Source organism: Zymoseptoria tritici, chromosome 1 (assembly GCF_000219625.1).
Source record: "Zymoseptoria tritici IPO323 chromosome 1, whole genome shotgun sequence".
Taxonomy (NCBI): domain Eukaryota; kingdom Fungi; phylum Ascomycota; class Dothideomycetes; order Mycosphaerellales; family Mycosphaerellaceae; genus Zymoseptoria; species Zymoseptoria tritici.
The window spans coordinates 3392309-3415584 of NC_018218.1; the positions used below are offsets into that span (position 1 = coordinate 3392309).

At 50.9% G+C, this 23276-nt stretch overlaps 5 protein-coding genes across 5 annotated transcripts; 4 read left to right on the top strand and 1 right to left on the bottom strand.

Moving 5' to 3' along the window:
- Positions 1-209: 209 nt before the first annotated feature.
- On the top strand, positions 210-1853 carry MYCGRDRAFT_66426 (uncharacterized protein; the record flags this gene model as incomplete). The annotated part of the gene is made up of 2 exons (XM_003856345.1): positions 210-1655; positions 1719-1853. The coding sequence occupies 2 exons, from the start codon at positions 237-239 to the stop codon at positions 1851-1853; spliced, it is 1554 nt and encodes a 517-aa protein (XP_003856393.1).
- A 1610-nt stretch (positions 1854-3463) lies between these two features.
- Positions 3464-5095, top strand: MYCGRDRAFT_12135 (uncharacterized protein; the record flags this gene model as incomplete). The annotated part of the gene is made up of 1 exon (XM_003856346.1): positions 3464-5095. A coding segment is annotated over one exon (1632 nt), but the record flags the coding sequence as incomplete, so codon positions are not given.
- Positions 5096-5491: 396 nt separating this feature from the next.
- MYCGRDRAFT_89574 (uncharacterized protein) lies at positions 5492-6130 on the top strand (the record flags this gene model as incomplete). Its single annotated transcript, XM_003856347.1, has 1 exon — positions 5492-6130. One exon carries the CDS (start codon positions 5492-5494, stop codon positions 6128-6130), a length of 639 nt encoding a protein of 212 aa, XP_003856395.1.
- A 614-nt stretch (positions 6131-6744) lies between these two features.
- MYCGRDRAFT_89575 (uncharacterized protein) lies at positions 6745-8388 on the top strand (the record flags this gene model as incomplete). The annotated part of the gene is made up of 2 exons (XM_003856348.1): positions 6745-7803; positions 7945-8388. 2 exons carry the CDS (start codon positions 6745-6747, stop codon positions 8386-8388), a joined length of 1503 nt encoding a protein of 500 aa, XP_003856396.1.
- A 145-nt stretch (positions 8389-8533) lies between these two features.
- On the bottom strand, positions 8534-10105 carry MYCGRDRAFT_98580 (uncharacterized protein; the record flags this gene model as incomplete). The annotated part of the gene is made up of 4 exons (XM_003857222.1): positions 8534-9264; positions 9323-9550; positions 9604-9787; positions 9931-10105. 4 exons carry the CDS (start codon positions 10006-10008, stop codon positions 8942-8944), a joined length of 813 nt encoding a protein of 270 aa, XP_003857270.1.
- Between the last annotated feature and the right edge of the window lie 13171 nt (positions 10106-23276).

The following is a 23276-nucleotide window of genomic DNA, read 5'->3' on the forward strand; positions in this document are numbered from 1 at the left end:
GAGGCGCTAGTAGCCAGCAAGGCCCGTACACGGTACACGCAGTTGAGGTAGTAGGTGAATGGTCCAATATCTTGGCACAAGGGCATCCTTAAACTCTCCTCCAGTGACGATGCGCGTCGGCTGACTCTTCCACGAGCCACGCAAGATCCCTTGCTCGATGGGCAGATATATCTTGACAGCATCCCCCTCCTCTAGCAGGTCTGCACTGCCACTCGCTCGGTGTAGTCTGTCTCGCGATGCACAACCACGTTCACAATCCATTCGATGACCCGGCTGGCTCCGACACATCGCTCGAGAGCACCGAAGCTGTCCTGACCGTCGGCCGGAACGCTACACTTACACTGGCAACAGACGCTCTGATCGTGCTGGATGAGGGTCTACGCCATCGAAGAGCTGCCTCGAATTGCTGCGGTCTGCTGCCACAATTGTCGAAAACCACGCGAGCGATACCTTTCCACAATGTCCTCTGGGCAGAATTGAACGACTTCGATGTGAATGTGCATTACACTCAGACTGTGGGTCGCAAAAGCAAAGGGTGTAGGGTCGCCCTCATCACATACAATGTCACGGATAAGAGCACGCATGCGCACGCGAAACGGTGGGTAGAGAATCTGCTGGCTCGGGCATATCCTCCGAATACGCAGAGGCGAAAGCGAGTTAAAGTGTTGATCAACCCGTTCGGTGGGCAAGGATACGCGGAGAAGTCGTGGAGGAAGGAGATAGAGCCCATCTTTGCCGCTGCGAATTGTGTTGTGGACGTGGAGAGGACGCAATACAGAGGCCATGCTGTCGAAATCGCACAGAATCTGGATATCGATGCGTACGATGTGGTAGCCTGCGCTTCGGGTGATGGGCTGCCCCATGAAGTGTTCAACGGACTGGCAAAGCACAAGACACCGAAGCTTGCACTCCGCAAGATAGCAGTCGTCCAGCTGCCATGCGGGACTGGAAATGCTATGAGCTTGAATCTGAGTGGCACAGACTCGCCATCGCTTGCTTCTCTGGAGATTGTCAAAGGAACGAGGACACCGCTTGATCTGGTTGCCATCACCCAAGGTGACAAGACGTACTACAGCTTCCTCTCCCAAGCCGTGGGCATCATCGCCGAGTCCGATCTCGGAACTGACAACTTGCGATGGATGGGATCGTTCCGCTTCACCTGGGGCATTCTCGTGCGACTGCTCGGGAAGACGATTTATCCGGCGGAGGTTTCACTGGTGGTGGACTCGGACGACAAAAGACTGATCAAGGAGACGTACCGACAGGTGGCCGAGGAGCATGAAGCTGCTAGAGCGAAGCACTTATGTCGTGCGACGTATGAGGATGATCTACCCCAGGGCGACAACGCACAACTCCCCGAGTTACGATTCGGCACGGTCACGGATCCTCTCCCATCGAACTTTGCAACTCGAGACATTGCAAATCTGGGCAACTTTTACGTCGGAAATATGTGTTACATGTCGGGGGACGCACCTTTTTTCACCGCAACATTGCCCTCTGATGGCAAGATGGACATGGTCATCGCGCCGGGCGATATGGCCCGAATGACAGCTATTCGAATGCTCACGACGGTCGAGCAAGGCACTCTCATCAACTTTCCGGAAATTTCGTACTCGAAAGTCCTGGCCTACCGCATCACACCGCGCATGGCACCCGTCCCAACGGAACGCCGCCTTCGCTCAAAGGTCGGTCGATGGCTGGGCGGCGCTAGCAAGCAGAAGGAAGGATTGATATCTATTGACGGCGAGCAAGTCCCGTTTGAACCCTTCCAGGGGGAAGTTGTTCCCAAACTTGGAACAGTACTCTCGAAGAGCGGTGCGATTTATGAAATTGGTGGTCTGGCTCCGCTGTAGTAGCGGAAGACTATGCTTAGGAAATGATTGGCGTTCGGCGGATTGAGTGAAGCATTGGAAAAGCGAGGATACCCTGGATCTAGAGTCATATGGCGGTGTTAATTTGAATTGATATATCTCACAAGATGCTTTCTGTTCCCTCATCTGCCTCGCCATGAACAAGCTGAATGATATACGTCCATCTGCACGGTGCTAGTTACGATCCATCGATCGATCGCCTAGGCATGCTCTCTAGCCTTTCTTGACGACCCTGGACTCGCGCCGACCGCAGTCTTCGCCTTTGATGCTTTGCCATCTGCTGGAGCGCCGCCAGAGCTCATGCGCTCTTTGCCCTTCCTGCTCGGCTTCGATTCATTCCCCGCTCTGCGAGTGAAGTCCTCCTTCCACTTTAGGCGATTTGCTTCGTCCTCGGCTGAAAAGCCTGCGATCTTGTTTTGAAAGTGCACTCGAGTTTGTGCAATGGTCTGACGGAGGTCAGTCTTGTTGCAAATCTGAAATCACGATCTCCGAGACGATATACCTCGCCGCGTTGGAATGAAATCCAGCTGAGTTTCTCGTAGCTCTGCAATATCTGTGTGGCGCGGTTCCGTTCGTTCAGGGAATCGAATGATTCGGGACTTCGGGCTGGTCTCGATGATTTGAGCGTTGAGCGCGGATTGGTCGACGTCATCATTGGTGCTGCAAGCCCGGGTTGGGGCTATAATAACAGAAGGACCAGATCCTCTAGAGAGTGTTGTTCGTGCAAAAGCTCTTGGACGGTAAAGACTAAAGAAGCAAGTTTCGTGAGGGGTGCCTCTATCAACTCGTCTTTTCGATCAATTATGCCCGAAAGTCCGTTCAATGGGGAGGATCTGCTGCCCCTGTCCAGATTGCCTTTGAGATCGAACCACGATGTGAACGAGGATGCCGCAGGAAGTGGTCATATTGTGGGAAACATTGAGCTGGGCGTGGGGGTTACCACGCACTTCTCCCGAGAAATTGGCTCAATCCTGGTCACACTGGTTGTAGTAGGATTGTGGACACATTTGACGGCAATAATGTTGTCAGTCGGCGATGTAGACGTGACGTCGGATGAGGTTTGAAAGAGCTGGTGTGGCTGGCCCGTCTGGAGGCTTGAAGCTCTGATGAAGTGGAACCCTTGATCGTCCTCCACGCGTCTTCCCTGGAGCTGAAAGTCTCGAATGTGATGTCAGAAGTGCACAACATTCCTTGACAACCTTGAAACCACCAAAAGGAAGACAACGATCCTTGTGGAAGGCCAAAGCTGTGCGATCTGTTGAAGACTGGACTGCATGTCGTTCAAACCCCAGGAATACTCGGTCCGGCGGTAGAGGAGCACGAGGACGACGTTGTGCTACCGTTGGGGTGACAGTATTTCACTTCCGAACGCAATGCCTCCACGACTGGCGAACCCATTCTCCTACCTACCCCGGCGCCTGCAGATAGTGGTCTCACTCACCGGAGCCATACTGCTGTGCATCGTCTTCCTGGGCACGTCACGGACCGACGATTTCGACCCATACCTGAACAAAGTCCCGTACGGCCCTCGACTACAAGGAGGCGTACACCAGGCCATCGATAACGCCCAGCATGTAGTCGATCGCCTGCCAAATCCTTTTGGCACACCGGCACACAAACCACCACCAGAGCAAGAGAACAGCGAGAGCGGAGAAGCGAGATGGTATAGCGACTGGAAATGGAGAAGTCCGTTCAGTAGTGATACGACCTTGGACGAAGACCGGGCTGTCTTGCCACCGTTGAAGGAACGACCGCCCGTCTACACATACTACGACAGTTCGGATAGAAGGAAAGATGAGAAGAGCAAGCGGGCGGAGCTTGAATTGTTGTTGATATGGCGTAGAGCGTGGTGGGCTCAAGGATTTCGGCCGGTCATATTGAGCAAGAGCGAAGCTATAAACAATCCGCTGTATCAGACAGTGCAGGGCACAGATTTACACGCTGGACTGGAGCATGAACTTTTTCGATGGCTTGCTTGGGGAAATATGGGCACAGGTATCTTGGCCAATTTTCTCGCTCTGCCTATGGCTTCGTACAATGATCCTCTTCTGTCTTTCCTTCGCCGTGGCGAGTACCCGACTCTTGCTAGCTATGAGGGACTTGGAAGTGGACTGTATGTTGGCACGAAGGAAGAAGTTGCGGCCGCTTTGAAAGAGGCCATCGGATCGCCAGCGTTCAAGAGTGCGAAACATTTGGATCAAGCTCTGGGCGCTGGCACAGTCAAGGTTGAGAGCAACCCCGGGTCGATTGCGTTCTACGGGATAGCGACTTTGAAGGAAAAGTACGAGCCGATCAAGGCGTTGCTGGACGCGGAGCACATTGGCGAGGCGATGGAATTACTGCCAGACTTGATCAACAGCCACCTACATCTCACATGGCAGAATCTGTTTCCAAAGGGCATCGCGGTACTGAAACCGATTCCAGAGAGCACCACCGCTCTCATCGAACCTGCGATTGAGATTGCACGAAATCTATCCCAATGCCCGCTCAGCTCGATCCCAACTTCATGCCCGCCGAACAATCCAAAGTGCAGACCATGCGTTGCGAATCAAGTGCTCATCAGCACTCCCAAGGTGTTCCGAAACGACAGCTCGCTGTTCACGATTGGTACTGTGCCGCATCCATACACCATCCAAAGTCTGGTAAGACAGATAGATAGCAAGGCCATGAATGTGCGCTTCATTCGCCGCGAAACGAAACGAGATATCTGGATCCAGGCCGCCACGAAAGAGCTGCTCGGAACCGGCCTCTCCGCTTTTGCTCGATTGTCGCCTTTCAAGAATGCTGTCGCATCTGATTTCGGCAGCGCATGCTCTCTATGGCTCACCGCGGAGCACCCTCCCGACATGAAGAATGAGCAAGACGCTGCAGAGCTGGATTGGGTGTTTGGCTTTCGCATCCCACGCGAGACGATACCATCTGGCAAGAGCGAAACACCAGTCCCAGGCCCTGAAAGGAGACCTCCACCTCCAAAGGCGGAATTTGGTGACGGTCCTGTACCGACCAAGGGCGACCTGCAACAAGAGCGTACGCTTTATGAAAAAGCCAAGGCTGGCCTCAGGGATGGGGCGAAACCGGGTGTCAAGCTCGCTGAGGGCATCAAGGCTGCCATTGAAGCGTGGAATGTGGCAGATACTGAGGCGTGGAAGTTCGTCCGGGCGTACGATGCGCGGAGACGGATGGAGAGACGACAGTGGCAAAAGGAGGAGTCAGCGTTCACTGGCAAAGGAGTGATCGGCAGATGGACTGATAAGGTCGAGTAGACTTTATGACATTGCATTCTGTCCTTTCAGTAACTTGGCGACGGCGTTCTGGTCTGTATATCTTATTGCGTGTTGATGTAGGTCATTGTGGCGGGAGGAGATCGATGCGAGAGAAGAGATTGAAAGAACACACAAGTCATTGAGGCACTCACGCTGACAAGCCAAGCAGCAGCAGTCAGTGGCGAGGAAAGTGATACAGCAACTGCCCTATCTGATGTCTGTGCACTTCCCTGCTATCGAGCACAAGAAGCAACTCCATCTTCTTTCTCCTCGACCTACTGACGAGACACGATATTAGCCATCATCACTTTCTCTGGCATCTTTAATTTCAGCATTCGTTTCCTTGCGAAGCCTACCATGAGCCAAAGGCATCTTGAGGTCGCAGGTGAGAACCGGCATGCGCTGATACCCGATGAACAGCGCAAACCATCCGAGGAGGAGCTCGATCAAGACATTGCGCAACCAATCTCACCGACTTCAATTCTACCATCGATCGAGGCGCAGGCTACTACGCAATCGCCAGCAGAAAATCCCTTAGACCAGACACTCCTCAATACTGCAAAAGCACGAGCGTCACAAGCACCGGGATCAGTATTCGCAAAGCCGATTCTTCCAGCTTCCACCTATTCAGAAGCGCCGGACCGGCGTGACAGCAATCGGGACGATGAACCCCAGCACAAGCGCCGAAAGACAGAGGAAGAAGGCCTTGAGCGACAAGGTCAAACATCGCTTCCCGCAGCTCGAGCGATCATCCGCGAAGGGACGCCCATGCCGTTCACTGTCAATCACCCCAGACATGGTGCAACAACCTATCGCCACATAGCCGACGACGACCTTCAATCCCGAAAGCGTCCCGATCTTGACTTGCGACCGCCTTGCAAGACCCACGTGGAGCTCAAGGGATTGAAGCGCACAATCCACGCCTTTGAAGAATGGAGCTTGAATCAGACTCTATCGCAACCGGGCGAGGCTCCATGGATGCAGGAACTGTTTTAGGATGGACAGACGGCATTCCATGGGGAACGGGCGAAGACTTATAATGATCGGATGAGGCATGATCGAGAGGAGGACAAACACCAGCGGAAGCTCTATTACTCAAGAAAGGTGTGTGCTTCGTTCCCGTCTTACGGTCTGCGAGATCCTGACAAGTCATCAAGGGAGCTGGACCGGGGGACACGCCATCAGATCGCTGGCTCGTGCGGCCGAAGCGACGACTCAGCCGCTCAAGCAGTGTCGTACCCTCGCCATTTTCGCCGCCAAACAAGCGCCTCAAGCGCTCATCCAGTGCGGGTGCCTCTCCGCGAGCTGATATCTCTGCGCCGTTCATGCAGCGAGAGAGCTACGTTGCTAGATCGCCTGGCGCATCACCACGTCCGGTGAACTTGACTTTGCCATTATTCAAATCAAGATCTCACGACGTTCTTCGGACTTGTGCGACATGTGGAATTAACGAATCTCAACCCGGAGTAGTGTTAGGTCTCTGCACGAGGTGCAACCTCGGACCCTACTATTGCTCTGTGAAGTGTGAGAAGGCAAATTGGAAAGTCCATCAATTCGTGTGTGCGAAAATCCTGGAGCAAAAGAGGCGTTGGGTCATTCCTATGGTGCCTATGGTGGAAGATGAACCCGAACGCAGCTCCTCGGGAGACTCTGAACCCGAACGCAGCTCCTCGGACGAACCTGACCAGAACATGCCGGACGCACCCGACCACAACTTCCAAGACGAACCCGGTCATATCAATCAAGACGAAGCGCCGGAGTGTGCAGTGTGCAGCGCAGAAGAGAATCTCGTCCCTTGCTCGGGCTGCCGGAACATCCACTATTGCTCGACTGAGTGTGCGCAGCTTGATCACGACTTTCATAGTGGCAACTGTGACAGACCAGGTCTCGTTGAGATCGCAGATCCACTTACCGGAGGCAAATATCCCATATGCGCAAACTGCAGTCGCAAGAAGTCGAAGGAGGGTCTTCCTTTGCTGCACTGTGGACGGTGCCGCAAGATGCACTACTGCGGCGATGCGTGCGCCGAGAAGCACTGGGCGTGGCATTCACTTACCTGCAAGGCTGCTGGGAAAGAGCCTTCCGTATCTTCGTCTTCCTCTCAAGGGCCTGCGAACGAGACGCCTCAACGCCGGCAAAAGATCGTGGAGTGCGCGAATTGCAGCGACGGGCAATCAGTTGGCGGTGGACCATTGGGATACTGCACTATATGTGGGCTTGTCCGCTACTGTTCTTCGGATTGTGAGCAAGCAGATCGGGAGTGGCATTCGCTCACATGTCGCCGAAGGGAGGACATTGCTAGCGAGTCAAAGTCTGGTGGTCCCACGTATCTGGACAACAACATTGACAACAACTTTTCCGGCGGTCCGAAGATTCGCCTTGCTCCCAAGAAGAAGGCTATCAAATCGACTCGTCCTTTGGTCTCTCCAGAGCACGTGAACCAGAAAGCTATCGAACTCAATAAGCTCATCGAAGAAGGCGGCAGACTCTTTCTTGACGACGGCCTCGCCGGGCGCCGGACTCCCTCTTCCCCAACGACAACCGCATCCTCCGACTCCTCGCCCACCCGCAAACCGCGCGATCGATCGCGAACTCCACCTCAATCCCGACCGCAACGAACACCTCCGCCTCAAAATCTGCCTCCACGTCTCTCACCCGAACCATCTCTCGTCCGTATTCTTTCCCACCAACCCACGCCGCCTCACTTCCGTACCCTGTCCTTCCTCACCAACCTGCAACCCGACCACTGGACCGACGGCGCTGCCCTTCTTCCTTTCGCAGTCTACAACCCAGCTCTACACGCCTATTAGTCTTCGACGCCCGAGCTGCGAGCGTTCCGGTCTATTCTCTCCCATCCTGAAGAAGCCAATGCCAATCATATAGGGCGAGTCGACCGGTTCTACGACCATATGCCGCCTTCGGTGTACATGCGCTGGATCAAAGGCGCGAAACTCATCGATGATGGAAGGAGCGTGCGTTTTGATGTCGTGAACCTTGGGAAGGAAGTCGAGGTTGGAGAGTATTGCTGGCTGGATGGCGATGCGATGCGGAGGGAATGGCTGGTGCCGTTGCAGGAATTTTGGGGGAGGGTCAGAGTGCAGGTCGAGGGGAGGGAGAGGAGGAGGGTTGTGGAGGAGGAGAGGGAGAAGGAGAGAGAAGTGGAGCGAAAGTTGAAGAAGGAGATGGTTGAGGAGGAGAAGAGAGTGAGACCAGAGGTGGAGAAGATTGGGCCAGGCAGCGAAGCGGAGTTATAGATGTTGCTAGTTTCGAGCACGCAACTCGTTGCAATGCGTGAGTGGAAGCCATGGTCAATCCTGTCGACATCACTTCACTTCACTTCACTCCATTGCCATTTGAGCACCGCGGCAAAGCACTGCGTCATGAGAGAAAATCGATGTGCGGATTCACAATTCTCGGTCAAGAAGTTTATACATTAACTCATGTGCGTCTTCTGATTCTGCATGTTCGTCATCTGGCCGCCCAAGAGTGGACTGCCGGAGCCTCTTTCCTCCCGCTCGACAAAGCGTTCTCAACAATCACGTCGTACCTATCTTTACTCATGCCAGAAGGTGGTATCATCGCTCCCAAAGAAAAAAAAGTCGTCTCTCTTCCTCGAATCTTCCCAAAAAAACCTCGTCACTCTCAATACCCAATGGCCCGTGTTGTGATTGCATGCTGGGTCTTTTCCGTGAGCCGTGGCGATTGTCCTCCCTTTGTGAAGTGAGGACAGTGTAGATCCGCGACTCCTGAAAGAGTCTTCCGTCCACTGCTTGCCGCACGTCGGTGTGTCGTTCGTTCGGAAATTGCTTACAGGAAAGCGACGAGAGCACCGGCGAGGAGCATTGGCGCAGCGGTGATCATGGCGGCGGCACCCTGAGAGGAGGAAGAAGTGGAAGAAGCACCAGCACCACCGGCACCACCGGAAGAGGACTCGGATGGCTCGCTATTCATCTCGGTGGTCATGGAGCCAGACTCGCCAGCTCCGGACGACTCGGTGGCAGAGCCCATCGCACCGCTGTCGGTGGCAGACATCATGGCGCCGCTCTCAGTGCCAGTCATCATGCTCATGTCGCCAGACTCGGTAGCAGAACTACCGTTGCCAGCAGCACCACCGCCAATGATTCCTCCAGCTGTGATTGGAGTCAGTCTTTGTGAAATTGCTAGAGTTGATGAATCGGGACTGCTTACCACCGCCATCGGTGATGGTCGAGGTGATGGCCGAGCCATCAGAGGTGTAGGTAGTGACCTGAGCGCTGCCACCAGTGCCGCTGATGGTCGAGGTGATGGTCGATCCGTCAGAGGTGTAGGTAGTGACTTGAGCACCAGCCGCGCCGGACGCGCCAGATGATCCAGAGGCAGTAGCAGCAGCAGATGATTCGGAACCAGATTGGCTACCACCAGCTCCACCGAGAGCGCCTACAATGGACGATCAGTCGTATTCCGTTGCGACCTCACACAGTACTACTCACTGGCACAGTACTGGACACCGTAAGCGATAACGCTCTGGGCGTCACCAGCATTGCCGCAGGCCTCCTGAGCGCAGTCACGGATTCCGAGACCGAAGCGCTCCTGTCGGCAGTAGCATTGGATGTCACCGACAGCGCAGCCGAAGGTGGGCGCGAGCTCGAGCATGTTGGGAATGCATACTGCTTGCTGTTGAGGAGAATATGATCAGTTCGTGTCATTGGTGTGTTGTACGTGAGAGGAGACGAAACATGTCGCGACGCCCGTTTCGCAGCAGGAGCGACGAAACGGCGAGACAGCAGGCGCGGTCATTGAGGGATTGAATGACTTACACCGCAAGCGGGGAGGTCGGTGAGGGTCTGGGCAGAGGCCAGGGCGGCAACGGCGGCGACGACAGCGAAGGACTTCATGTTGACGAGGAGTGATATGAGTGAGAGAAATCGGTGGTGGGAGAAGTGATGTTGTCGATGAGGGAAGGGAGGGCAACAAGAGGGAGAATTGGTAGCAGCCCAGCCCTTTTGATGATTGTGGCAGAGAGACGAGAGTCCTAGACTCCTCCTGCCAATCTTGCAGTTGCGCCCAAAGTTCCTGCCATCCGCCATCCAGGACCGGTGGGACTCCTAGCGCGTATCTGCCGCTGCACTGCACTCAGGGGGAACCGTGCAGTGTGGCTGAACAGCGAATCATTGGCGTCACTCGTCCGTCGCTCCCACTTTTGGGCCTGGAACATCACATCTCTCACTGGACCGGCACACTTGTTCAACCATGTCGTCAGTCGTCACTGCTGCAAGAGCTGCTGGCATGCTCAACAATCTTGAATTCTTGTTCATCTGCATGGTTGATGCGTTGATGCTACCTTCCTTGTTGTTGGTATCCAAGTTGTTCGCCCTCCTTGCTTCGCAGACTTCCGCGGAACCACGTTTCAAATACCCGGAGCTGCGTGTTGGCAGACTGTGCCACCGCAAACGCAGCGCACGCGCAAAGACCACGAGAGCGATCTCGCGGGCAAGACTACTGCAGGACTAGAGTATTGTCACAAAGAAAGCATCCTACAGATCCATGATCCCAGAATCCCAGCCACATCTGCTTTCCTCTCGCTTAAACGAGCAATCAACCCGGGAAGCGCTGGCAGGGCTATAGCGTTGCCGTGTGGACGGTACTCAATTTCTGGCCCGCCTCGGCCGCGGACTATTGGACAAAGTCGTGAACCGATTCACATGGCGTTAAAAATCGTGTTCTCTCCCGCGCCGTGCCTCGAAAGCATTCGGTTTTAAAGAGATCAGCCGGCAGCGCACGACAGAATGGTGCGGCTACTTCTGCGCGACACAATTACCCTTGTGGATGTGGAGTTTGTTGTGCTCTCGCAGGCTCTGGCTCTCCGCTAACGCGCAGCGGTGTACGCTGTCACAGCACTTGTATAGTGTTTGTTTATCAACCAGAGTTGCTGGGTCGACCCGATTTTGTTCCGACCATTGGGCTGTTGGCTCTGATCGGCCAATGCAGATCAACGCACTTCTTTCCACCGACCAAGAAAGAAGCAAAAGCAATTCCGTCCCACCCCCCGGCACGGCTTTTGCTCCTCTCGGTCATGCACAGTGGGTCTCAATATTCAGTGAAGATCGACACCCCCAAAAACCTCACCTGGTCTATAACATCTCTGGTGTGTGTTCGTTTTCTACGGCAGAAGCTGGAGTACGAAGCGTCTAACTTTCAACTGTTAGCTCGGTGCAGTTTTCGTAGCGATCCGACTGCTCGTTGTTGCGTTATGTCGATGCCGAATCCTGGGTTTCCGTGCGGTCGCTAGCGCGGGTTTCACTGAATATTGAGACCTACTGTGATGGTCAAAAACGTCGTATGGAAGCGGGTTGCAGTTTCCGCGCATGTCCACTGGATCGCGCCGTATTGTTTACGCGATGCAAGTTCGCGATGAAACATGGCAAAGCGTATAACATAACAGAACTTATACAGCAATGTTCGCATCGAAAGGAGATGAAGGATTCCATTCAGGACAAGGAATGCGGAGAACGATGTGAACTCAGAAGGAGCTTATCCGGTCAACGCTGCCGTTGATCCTCCATCGTCGGCGATTGCGGAAGCAGACATTTGGAAGATGACCATTGTAGATTCTGCCCGTGCTCTGTCTGCGACTCTCTGCTACATCATAACATCTGCAACTTCGAGCATGTACGTCGAACGGGCGTTTCTCTTCTCATCACTCCCATCCATACATACACCAGCTTCATCGCACCCAGATCTCCCAATAGGACAGACACTGCCCACTGCCTGCTTTGATCGTGCCAAGTAACCTCATCAAACGCAGCCTCCAATCCGCGTTCCGCATGAATGGGACCTGCATCATCGGTCCCACGCTACCATGGTCCCTGAGCGAGGTGAAAGTCAAGCACAAAACTCAAAGCATGCGCCACACTTTACGCGATCATCCTGAGCAGCGAGAATCGAGGGCACGATCGTTTGCTTCATTTGGTCCAATTTGACTGATCGACAGTGGTGACTACTGATCTCTTGGAACCAGTTGGAACCAGTCGTTTCGTCCAACGATAATGTCTTGCTTGAACAACTTGCTTGAACGGTGGTGACGACGGTGAGCGCGCGCGAGCAGCTAGCCAGGGAACAGCGTGATCAGACCAGGTTCTAGACCTCGTGGTTTGCGTTTCATCGTCACTTGTGCTTCATCCCGGTCCTTGTACGTTCGTTCGTCAGTGACCTAAGTACTCCTGCAGAGCAAGTATTTCATTCATATCATCGCACGCACAGTATTACCTCGGCGATATTTATGAATGCGAGGAGACTTGATGAGGCATATCTCTTGACTCGCTTAAGCTTTACGATGCGACTTCCAAAAAGGGACGATGCCCGACGATGCAAGAGAGATGATCTCGACCCTCCGACCCTCCCGGCGACACGGGATACAAATATGCTGGTCAGTCCCATTGTTTGACTGGATGGGCCAAAAAAGAAAATGTAAAAACATACAACACTACGGATTCCCCAATTGTCACCAACTTGAGTACTAGTGTAGCGATTAGATGGTTATCAATGGCTGATCGGACGGGAAGCCGATTTTTCATCTATCTGTGGTCGTATGTACTCAAACATGACGAGAAGCCCATTATAAATCTCAAGCCTGGGTAGGGCAGTCTGTCGTTTGGGGCCTTTTGCGGAGGCGAGATCTTGCTCATGCACTCAACTCACCTATTACTTGGTCCTGAGACATCTTCTCCTTCTCCGCGACAACATCGCCAAAGTCAAGCACCTTTCTTGCACGCACCATCGATAAATGCTGTACCCTTGGCGATTACCATGGACGAGATCAACAGGGGCAATACTCACGCTGCAGACACACCCTTGTCCTCCTGCAAGCGCTTTTCCGGTTCAAAGGACTTGCAGCTTTGACGCTTTGTGATGGTAGGTTGGTGAGTGGGCGATGTGGGAGACCTACGATAGGGCTGGACGCAGCGCTTGACGAGAATTTTCCCGGGGGCGTCCTCGGCCACGTCCTGAGGCGGCACTGTTGGGTTGGGGATTAGTCCACTCGGTCTCGAGTAATACGTCAATCGGGATGTATCGTGACATACGGGCGAAGGTGGAGCTGACGAACAGCAGAGCGAGGAGCTTGAAGGCTTGCATTGTGGCAATTTTTCTTGGTGTTGCCGTGTTGGTGTCGTGGCAAGATTGTGGTGTCTGCCTAGAGCGGGTTTGGTGCAGATGGTTGAAGAAGAAGTCAGCCGGAGGTGGGCGATGCGAGCCCTTATTGTATTACACCCGACGCTTCCGCACAGACTTGACGAGGTTACGATGCTGGAGAGGACGTCACGCACCGAATCGTCGCAGTGCCAGCGCTCCAAAGTCCACACACGGTCCTCGAATTTGTCTCGTTAAGCTTATGGCAGGTACATGCCAGGTCGAGCCTTGTACGAACGGAGAACCGAAATGGGATAGCGGAGCAGATAGCCAGGTAATGCTAGCTGTAGTGAGTCGAAGAGAGAGTGTGGTCCAATTTTTGCACCTTGAGCGTGACGTTTTTCGCCATGGTGATCGCAGGATCCCCTAGGATGGGAATTGTCAATACTTGTCTCAACATCGTATCGAGGGATTCGTCGAGATGAAGCGCAACTTCTGCATAATAGGAGCACGGCACGATTGCGAGACTACAACACCTATCCTGCATACAGGAAGTAGTGTCCGCCCCATGCAGCGTACCCGGGTCAATATGCGCTCGAGAAATTGTCGATACCTGCCCAAAGAGGGCTCCGATTGAGTTTTCCACCGTAAGCGCCATTCCTGTATGCAGGATAGGTGTTGTACTGTACGTCGATGGCCGACTGTTGTGATCTGGAGCTCCTCCCGATGAGAGTAACGAATCCTTGCGAAAGAAGGAGGCGGACGTTGTCGTTGACGTAAGTCGCCATGGGTCGCCCTTCCAGAGCCGGGTGACAGAGCACGCGGAGGTTGTAATTGACGTCGTTGGGCCACCATGTGCCGATGAAAACAACGAATGCTTGTATCGGGAGGGGTGGAACGTTGTCTTTGACGTAGAAGGTTCCGAAGATAGTAAGGAATCCTTGCGCAGGAAGGAGGTGGAGGCTTGTCGCCGACGTAAGTTGCCATGGGTCGCCCTTCGGAAGCCGGGGGACAAGGCACGCGGAGGTTTCGATCGACGTCGTTGTTCTTCGAATACTTGTGTCGGAAGGAGGCGGAGGTTTGTCTATGACGTAGAAGTTTCCTGAATAGTAACAAATGCTTGTGCAGGAAGGACGCGGAGTTTTGTCGTTGACGTAGAGCGTCGGCAAGGCTTCGCTACACTCCAGTCTCCGATGAGCGTTGAGGTATGGTCCCGTCTGTATATGAAGAGCACACCATTCTCTTCCATCAGTCTTTCCTCCAACAACAGACAATCTCCAAACACATCTACCACTTGCGGAGACCACGGACCAAGGAACGAACAACCATGCAACTCTTTTACCTCTCTGCCCTTCTCGCCCTGATGGCTCCTACAGTCCTCGGTCAAGATGATAAACCATGGGTTGGTCTTCCATTTCCTATGCCCACCACGAACGCCCTCTGTATCGATCGAACTGACAATCTCCGTCTTCTGCTCCAGACTTGCTTCTTCAACCCGGAGGCCAACCCACCAGCTCCAGATGGCATCTGCTTCAGCGGTGTAGGCGAAGCACAGAAATGCGGCCCAGGGGTAGGTTCTTGCATCCCCCACCCCGGGATCCCTCACGATCGAAGCGCGGCCAATACTGACATCACGTAGAGCCAAGCCTGCCCCAGCAAGGACCACACTTGTCTGGCGGATTTTTCATCGGGAAGAGGGTATGCCAACTGCCAATGGGTTCCACCGCAGAACCCACCGGCTTGAGCTTGTTCTCGAGTTCAGTACCGAAGTCAAGGATGATTGGAAGTCTCGGTGAGAACGGAGTGGTGGAATGCGAGTGCGCAAGAATGTTTTGGTCATCAATATCGGTCATTACGATGGTGTACCATACGTGAGTTACTGCCACTACCTCTTAATTAGTGATTTGATGGTTACGTGCATGGCTTAAGTGACTTCACTCCCTTAATAGACGCTCCTATTGTCGCTGTATATTACCACCTATTGTTAGCTAGCTACTAAGATTACGCTAAGAGCTAACAATTAGATATAAGTGCGTATAATACTAATAAGGGCGTTTAGTAGGTTTAAATATCCCCTTCCGCGGTCGTTTCTCTCTCTCTCGAACATTAACATTACTACTACTACTACTAATCTCTGCCGCTCTCGCTCTCGCTTACTATAGCCTTTACTACTTAGAACATACTATAAGGCGAAGCTATTAAGAAAGCTAGACTCGAAGCGTAGGGCTTACCGCTCGAGCGCGAAGATATACTAATATAAGATATTAATAATGCTCTAACTCTAACACCGCCGCTATCTCCTTCGACTCTACCTAAAGAACTCCGAGCCTACCGTATACCGACTATAATAGATTAATTCGCTCCGTAGTATATTAGCGTCTCTACTTAGAACGAAGCTATTACTAAAGTATAGTCGGCAGATGCTACTATACGGAAGAGCGGAAAGTAGACTCTTAACCGCTATAATTATATAGGTCGAGTATAGGAGACGGACGAAGGTAAGTTTAATCTAGGAGATCTCGGTATATCCTAGTACGATCTTAGCTAATTATCCCGTTTTAGGATTACCGGCGTTTACCGAGTATAGACTCTATAAGTAAGTAGGCTACGTATATCGCGTATATAAGGACATTATAACGTATAAGACGACTTACGGATATTACTTTAGCCGTAGTAAGGCTAACTACGGTGCTAGTAAGCTAGTTAATAAGGGAGTAGAGCCTACTATCGAGGATGCTACTAGCGGAGGAATAATAGTAGATATAGAGGTAAAGATAGTAGCAATAGAGGATAATATTAAGCTATTAACTAATATAAATTTAGAGCTAGCGAGCAAGGGTAAGGTACTACTAAGTAAGATCGAACTCCTTAAAGCTAGCTATAGCGCTAAGATTAAGGGACTTGCGAGTAAGATTAAACTCCTTAAAGATTAGTAGTTAGATTTAGTAGCGAGCTATAAGCTAAACTAAGAGGACTTAGTCGTAGCGAGAGATACGTTAGAGGAGAAAGATGCTACGATTAAGTAGCGTTTAGCGAAGTTAGAGGGCAAATAGGTAAGAAACGTACTAAGATGTAGTAAGAGTCGCTCTCGAGCTACTAAATAATACCTAAGTTTCCTCTATATATGCTTCTATTATGTCTGCTTCCTTTATATATGCTGCCCTTACCGTATACTATACTAAGAAACGCTATAAGATAATACTAAGATTCGCTCTTAGCCCTCTTCTACGTTAGAATCCTCTTCCGACCGCTCCGCCGTAGACTATTACTCTACTCTATAGACCCCTTAAGGACTAGCTTATTAACGACTAGCTTATTAACGACTAGCTTATTAACGACTAGCTTATTAACGACTAGCTTATTAACGACTAGCTTATTAACGACTAGCTTATCGACGACCGGCTCTACCTTAAAGCCCTTCTACTCCTATTTAAGAGGGATCTCCGGTAATTTAGAGCGTTCTTATAATAGCGTAAGGTTTAGAGCATATAATAGCTTACGTACACGCGATAGCTTACGTACCTTCTTTATCGATAGTGCCTTCGCTATTATATTAGCTACTCCGGAGGACGTTAAAGATGCTATAGTCTTAACTAGCGTATGTACTAGTAGCTCTGTAGAGCTAGACTCGGCCGCCTTCTCCTTAGCCCTTCTTACGGCTGCTGCTCTAGCCTTAATAATTATATCCTATAAGCTAGAATCGGAGTTAACGTTGTCGCCGATAACAATTATAGAGTTGTTAAGTCTTACTAGTAAGGACGGCTAGAGCTCCGAGCTAGTAGTACGTTTGCTAGGCCTCGAGGTACCGGTAGTAGGCTCTTCGACAGGCTTAGGCTTAAGGGACCTAGTAAGGGCTAATTTAAGAGCGAGATTAGGGCTAAGAGACGTGTCGTTACTACCGAGAGCGGCAAATGCCTCGATCTCCTACTATAGCTAGTTCTCGTCCGATAGCTTAGGCTTAGCCGGTTACTTAGCCGCCTTACCCTTAGAGGTAAGATCTACGGTAAGAGCAGCGCTAGCGTTAGTCGTAGCGGCGAGCTCGTTAATAAATTTACCGCCGCTCTACTCCTTCTTCTTTATCTCTCGTAGTAGCTTAAACGGCGGTATAGGCTTCTTCGTAACAGATAATCTAATACGCTGCTCTAGCCGGTGCTTAGATTTATTACCGACGAAGCCTCTATAGATATTAAACTAGCTAAGCTCGTTAATAAGTAGCGTAACGTATATACTAGCCTTAACGAGCCTAACCGTAATGTTAGGGAGGAAGGGCGCTAGCTACCGAAGGATGCTTAGCGATATAGTGCTATTATTGTTTTGTTTTTGTTTTTGTTTGTTTGTTTGTTCCATTTACGTCCTGTAGGAGTCTATGACTATGTAGGACGGCTGTCTCGCGACAGCAGTCTATCTATGTACAATCGTTGTTCTCTCGTATCTCTTGACCTTAGGGAAAGACCCGTGCCTAGGATAGTAGCCAGCTAGTATCGAAGGACTTTAAAGAAAGACAAATAAGGAAAAGTAAAAGGAGTGTAGGCTAGACGGTCTCGTCTTCGCCTCTTGCTAGGTGCCAGGACCTAGAAGCAATCTTTGTATCCGAGAGAAAGGTAGTAAGGTGTTTCCGGAGTTCCTTATCTTCTACTATTTCTAGTAGAGATTGTGCTTGTCGTAGCGGTAGTAGCCTAAATACATCGTAGATAGGGCAGCTACATACGAGGTGTTCTGCTGTTTCTCGTCGTCCGCAAGGGCAGTCTGGCGTCGTTACGTGTCCAAAGCGATAGAGATAGGACTTTAGGTATCCGTGTCCTAATAGGATAGTATAGAAGGCACTAGTTAAAGCGCGTCTTCCTCCTATTCTATGTTTTCCTGGCGAGCTCCATGGAAATCGACTAAGGTAGCTATTTGTATTCCTAGGTACCTTGTTAATCTCCCGTTGTCTTGCTGTTTCGTATCGGGTTTTCCAGACGCTAAAGAGATCGTCTTTTGCGTAGTTAGCCCTCTCGTGTTCTACGAAATGCTTGTATTGTTGGAGTCGATAACAGAGTAGTTGTATCTGTGTTCTCTGTCGTTTTTGCGGAAGTATCTCTCTCGAGTCCTCGTGTCGGACTTCTCGCGTATCCGAAGGCGCGCTTTAGATAGCGAGTCTTACGGGGTGGTTTTCGGGTAGCTTTGCTGCGCGTAGAGAGTATAAAATTGACTGTCTCTCTAGGCGTAGATCCGGGGGGAAGAGATTTGACTCTACCTCGGACGGGACGTTTGGGGCGGTACGGAAAACGCCTAGGATCTTTCTACAAGCTTTACTTTATAGAGATACTAGAGGTTTTATGCTCTTTTTCGACCGCCACCAAACTGGGGCCCCGTAGTCTGCTATTGTAGTAACGCAGGCTAGGTAGATCTTTCTTAACGATATAGAAGATAGACCGCGTTCGGTGTTTGCTAGTCTTTCTAATCGATAGAATGCCGCTTGTGCTTGTGCCGATCTTATTGCAATGTGCTCCTTAAAGGTAAGACCGGCGTCTAGCCAAATCCCAAGCCACCTTATCGCTTTCTTTGCCGGGCGAACAATGTCGCCGTTTGGAAGAATTACCGGGCAATCGGACCCTTTCCCTTTCGAGAAGTGTACTAGGTCTGTCTTTGCTAGGTCGAAAGCAATCGAGTTCTTCTTTCCTAGGTCTATTAGCCTTCTTGCCTCACGTTCTAGTACCTTAGAGTTCTTCTTAAGGGACGTAGACGAGGTAGATAGTCTAATGTCGTCGACGTAGGAACTAGGAGTAACTCCTTGTAGCGAGAAGAATATGTCGCGCGTATAGATAAGAAAGAGGATAGGAGACATCGGGCTGCCTTGCGGAACGCCGATCTCTACGTCCTGGAATTCCTGTATCTGTCCGTCGAATGCTATTCGTAGGCGTCTATTGCTCATAAACGACTGAACCCAACGTATAAGGCTGTGCGGAAGCCTTAACTAGATCATTATTCTTAACAGTCGGTTCTTTGCAACGTGGTCGTATGCTCCTCTTACGTCGAGGAAGATAACCGAAGTCTTCTTTTTCTTTCTTCGATTCTCCTCGATTTCGTTCGTTAAGAGAAGCACCGTATCGATAGCCGATTTCTTCTTTCGCCCTCCTAACTGCGAGTCGTGTAGAAGGGGCTTCGTCTCTGCGATAATCCCTAGGCGTTTTGCGAGTATTCTCTCGCTAATCTTGCCGAGGTAGTTTAGGAGAGAGATCACTCGGTAGGCCTTAGGGACCGAATAGTCTGGTTTTCCCGGCTTTGCTAGAACTGCGCCTGTCGCAACTTTCCAGCATCGGGGGTAGTGTCCTTCGTCGAGTAGCCTTCTGTATATACGTAGAAAGGTAATAGGAATAGCGCCGTACGCTTTACTAATAATAGCTTGCGTAATGCCGTCTGGGCCCGGCGTTTTTCCTTTTACTATCTTCGTGCTACAGGCGGCAGCGAGTTCCTCTTCGGTTAGCGTAGTCCAGCCCTAATCCCCGGCTGTATACGCTTCCTAACGGCTAGGTAGAGGTTCCTCGGCAGGAGGGCGCGGAAATAAGGCTTCGGAGAAGGCCTTACATTTCCCCTCGAAAGAATCTTCGTTGTTTATTGTAGGTATCTGTCTTCGGCTGCTATTCCTAGTATAGGACATAGCTTTAAAGATAGATTTCGAGTCTTCTTTTTCGAGGAAGGCGTTCTAGTGGTTCTTCTTAGCTGTTTTAATAGCTTGGAAGTACTCGTTTCTCGCTTTCGTATACGCCTCTTTCTCGTCTAGCGTCGGCGTACGTCCGCAGGTAAAGGTCTGTCTATATGTTCTAGACATTGTGCGGCGTAGCGTGCGTAGCTCTCTATTCCACCAAGGTTTTGCGCAGGCGTGTACTACTTTCTCTGGGATTGCTCCCCGCATCGATTCGGTAATACACGAGGTAAAGGAGTCTGCAATGTCGTCGAGGGAGTTCGTATAGTCAATAGACGTCGCCTTGCTTATTAGGAGATCTGTAAACAGTTCCCAATCCGCGGAAGCTATATCTAGAACTACTTTCTTCTGTTGGGCTCGATCTTGCGCGCTAATAAGGTCTATAGATATAGCCTTATGGTCTAAGCCTGTCGGAATCGTTCTCTAGTCGATTTCTTTCGTAGATAAGGATCCTCTTGTGAACGTAAGGTCTAGGACCGACTCTGCGTCTAGGTGCGGCCTATAGAAGGTCCCGACACCTATCGTATTACGTAGAGTAAAGCCCTGGTCTTCTATCTACTCTATAAATTCGCGGGCGCTAGTAGTATCCTTTCCCCTCGGATCCTAGGACGGGTGTCTAAGGTTAAAGTCTCCTACTAGTAGAGTGTTTGGAAGGAACGTGTTGCGTAGAGAGTAGAGGCTTCTCTCTGTTGTTCGTCGGTTTTGCGGGTTCTCGGTATCCCGAAGGTCCTTCTCGTTGTAGAGATTAACTATCTGGATCTTGTTGCCCTTCTTGTCTGAAATAACAAAGGAAAGTATGTCGCTGTCGTCTAATAAAATAGGAGAGATATTGACGTTAAGTCTTGTGCTAATATATAGCATTGTTCTTGGCCGGATCGTCGAATCCGTAGTCGTTGGGAATAGCTGGTTGTACTCCCGGTGTGCGATAGATCTTGTCTCTTTGTAGCCTGTTATCGGGTCTTCTATAGTCCACGGTTCCTAGACTAGTAGAAGGTCGGCTTTCTGCTTAACCGCGACGTCTAGGGTAGACTCTGTAGCCTCGATAGATCGGTTAAGATTGACATAGAAAATCCGTAGAGAGTGTTCTAACATGTAGAACGTTCTAGGGGCCTCCCTTTCTGTTGTATACGATCCTTCGCCTTCTCGACTCTTAGGCTGTCCGCGCCTACGTATAGACGGTTTTAAATAGCCCTTTTTGCCTCCTCCTCGGTAGCAAAACCTACTAGAACTGTCGCCCCAGTAAGAGTCCTTCTTCTCTCTTCGTTCGTTAGCCAAATCGGGGTGCCTGCGAGTTTAAGACCTCTATTAAAGGTCTCAATTTCTCGTTAAATGTCCTGTAGGCCCGTTAGCGTGTTGAAGTTCGCGGTCGAGACGCCGTGGACTACGACCTTGTGCTAGAGAGAGTCCTCTATTACCCGTGCCTCGCCTACGATATCGGTAACCTTAGTAAGGCTATCGATCGTTCGTTGGCGGGCTTTCTCTGTTGCAAAGTTTAGGACAATGTTACCCCGAAATGATTTCTTTATCGCAAGGACAGCTAGCTCTTGGTCTTCGCCTTTAAGAGCGTTATTGATTTTGTCTCGGGTTGCGATCTAGTCGAGTTCCTTCTCTTTATCCTTTGGTACAAGGATAAGAGGCATCGGTTCTGCTTGTTCTTTCGGCTTGCTAGCCCTCCGGGAGACGGTCGTCCACTGTTGTTGTTGTTGTTGTTGTTGTTGTTGTTGTTGTTGTTGTTGTTGTTGTTGTTGTGTTGTCTTTGTTGTCGAGGAGGTAGAGGTAGAGGTAGCGGATCCGCTGTCTCCCTTAACAACGTCTGCGAAAGTAGGCTTCTTCGCCTGTGCTGCTAGTTTCTTTGTTGTCATTTCTAGGTTCGAGACTTGCTTTGCGAGGATTTGGGACGTTGTCCTAAAGTCTGTGTGCTCGGTAAAGTGCCGAAAGACTTCGAGAAGGTCGAGAACCCGGGTTTGTTCTCCTAGAAACCCGACTAGATCCCCCGCCGCTTCGACTAGTAGCTGTCGGGCTTGTAGGATCTTCTCGTTCGCGGGCGTGTAAGAGAGTGTTTGTTTCTTTCCGAGAGAAGGGCTACGAGTCGGGGAGATACTAAATTCGAAGGGGTTTTGCCTTTTCCTAGGTATGAAAGGAATGCCGGTTCTTTTTAGTAGCTCCTCCGGCAACGGCAGGGTTTTAAGAGACTCAAACGTAACTTCCTCGTCCCCTCTAGCCGTAGCTTTTGGAGTCTGAGGGGCTGAGCTTGCGTCTGTTATTTCCGTCTCGGTAGACATTGTCTTGTTGTTGTTGTTTGTTGTTTGAAAAGAGGCTCAGCAGTCTTACGCCGAGAGGGCTGCTTGTTCGTCTCTATTTCCAATTGCGTTCGGGTCCTAGCCTACTTGCGACACTAGGGCACTCTTCTCCCTACTATACAAAGTAGTATAGGAGAAGGTATACTTTAAAGAGGAGAGAAGAGATATATAAATATACCTCTGCTTCTAGGAAGTACTCTGGCCTGCAGCAACGTGCGTCTTTATAGCAGGCTTTAGAGGCGTTCTGCGGGTAGCCGTAGCAGGTTCGGGACAACCTTTGTCTCTAGGGAAAGGTAGGCCTATACTCTATACAGAGTATCTAGCTATACAGCTAGTACTACTACTCTAATCCCTAGAGGTGCAAATTCGTCCTTACTAAACTACACTGCTCCTTTAGCTTCCTCTCTCGGCGGCGTAGGACAACAGGTAACTCTAGTGTAGAGAGAACTAAGTGTTTGTATATGTGTATGTTTGTGTATCCTAGGAACACTGCTCTTGTTTGGCCTTTGGCTCTTTCAAAATTCGACCAAATCAGGCGTTTGATAGCTAGAATAAAAGCTCTCGTCGAGGGCTTTCAAACGGGCTACACGGCGTCCGAATCGGCGGCGTATTGGTTGTGTTGTGGTGTGTTGAAGTGTTGTGGTACAGGTTGTAAACCTTCCTTGTGCAATGCCCTAAACAGGGAATGTTTCGAGTGTGGGGGAGGTAAGGTCGGAATAAGGTTTCGGAGGTGGGGGCCAAATCCCGGAGTTCAGGGTCCAGCGTCCTTGAAAATTTGCACCCTAAAGGGGGCAACAAGGTGAATCTTTGAACTCTAGTAGCGGCGTGGGTTTTGAGGGCAGCGGGGTGAATGCGGGTTCGTTGGAACGGCCTTAATAAGGGCTTTCGAATGGTGCGTGTTTGGTGATGATCGGGTCAATATTGGGTGTGCAATGGAAGTGCGGATGTCGATGTAAGAGCTCCCTTGTAGTGCTATTATTACCTAGCCGAATAGGTTAATTCTTATCGTTATATTTAATCTTAAGGAAGTAGTCGTAGTATCGAACACTAA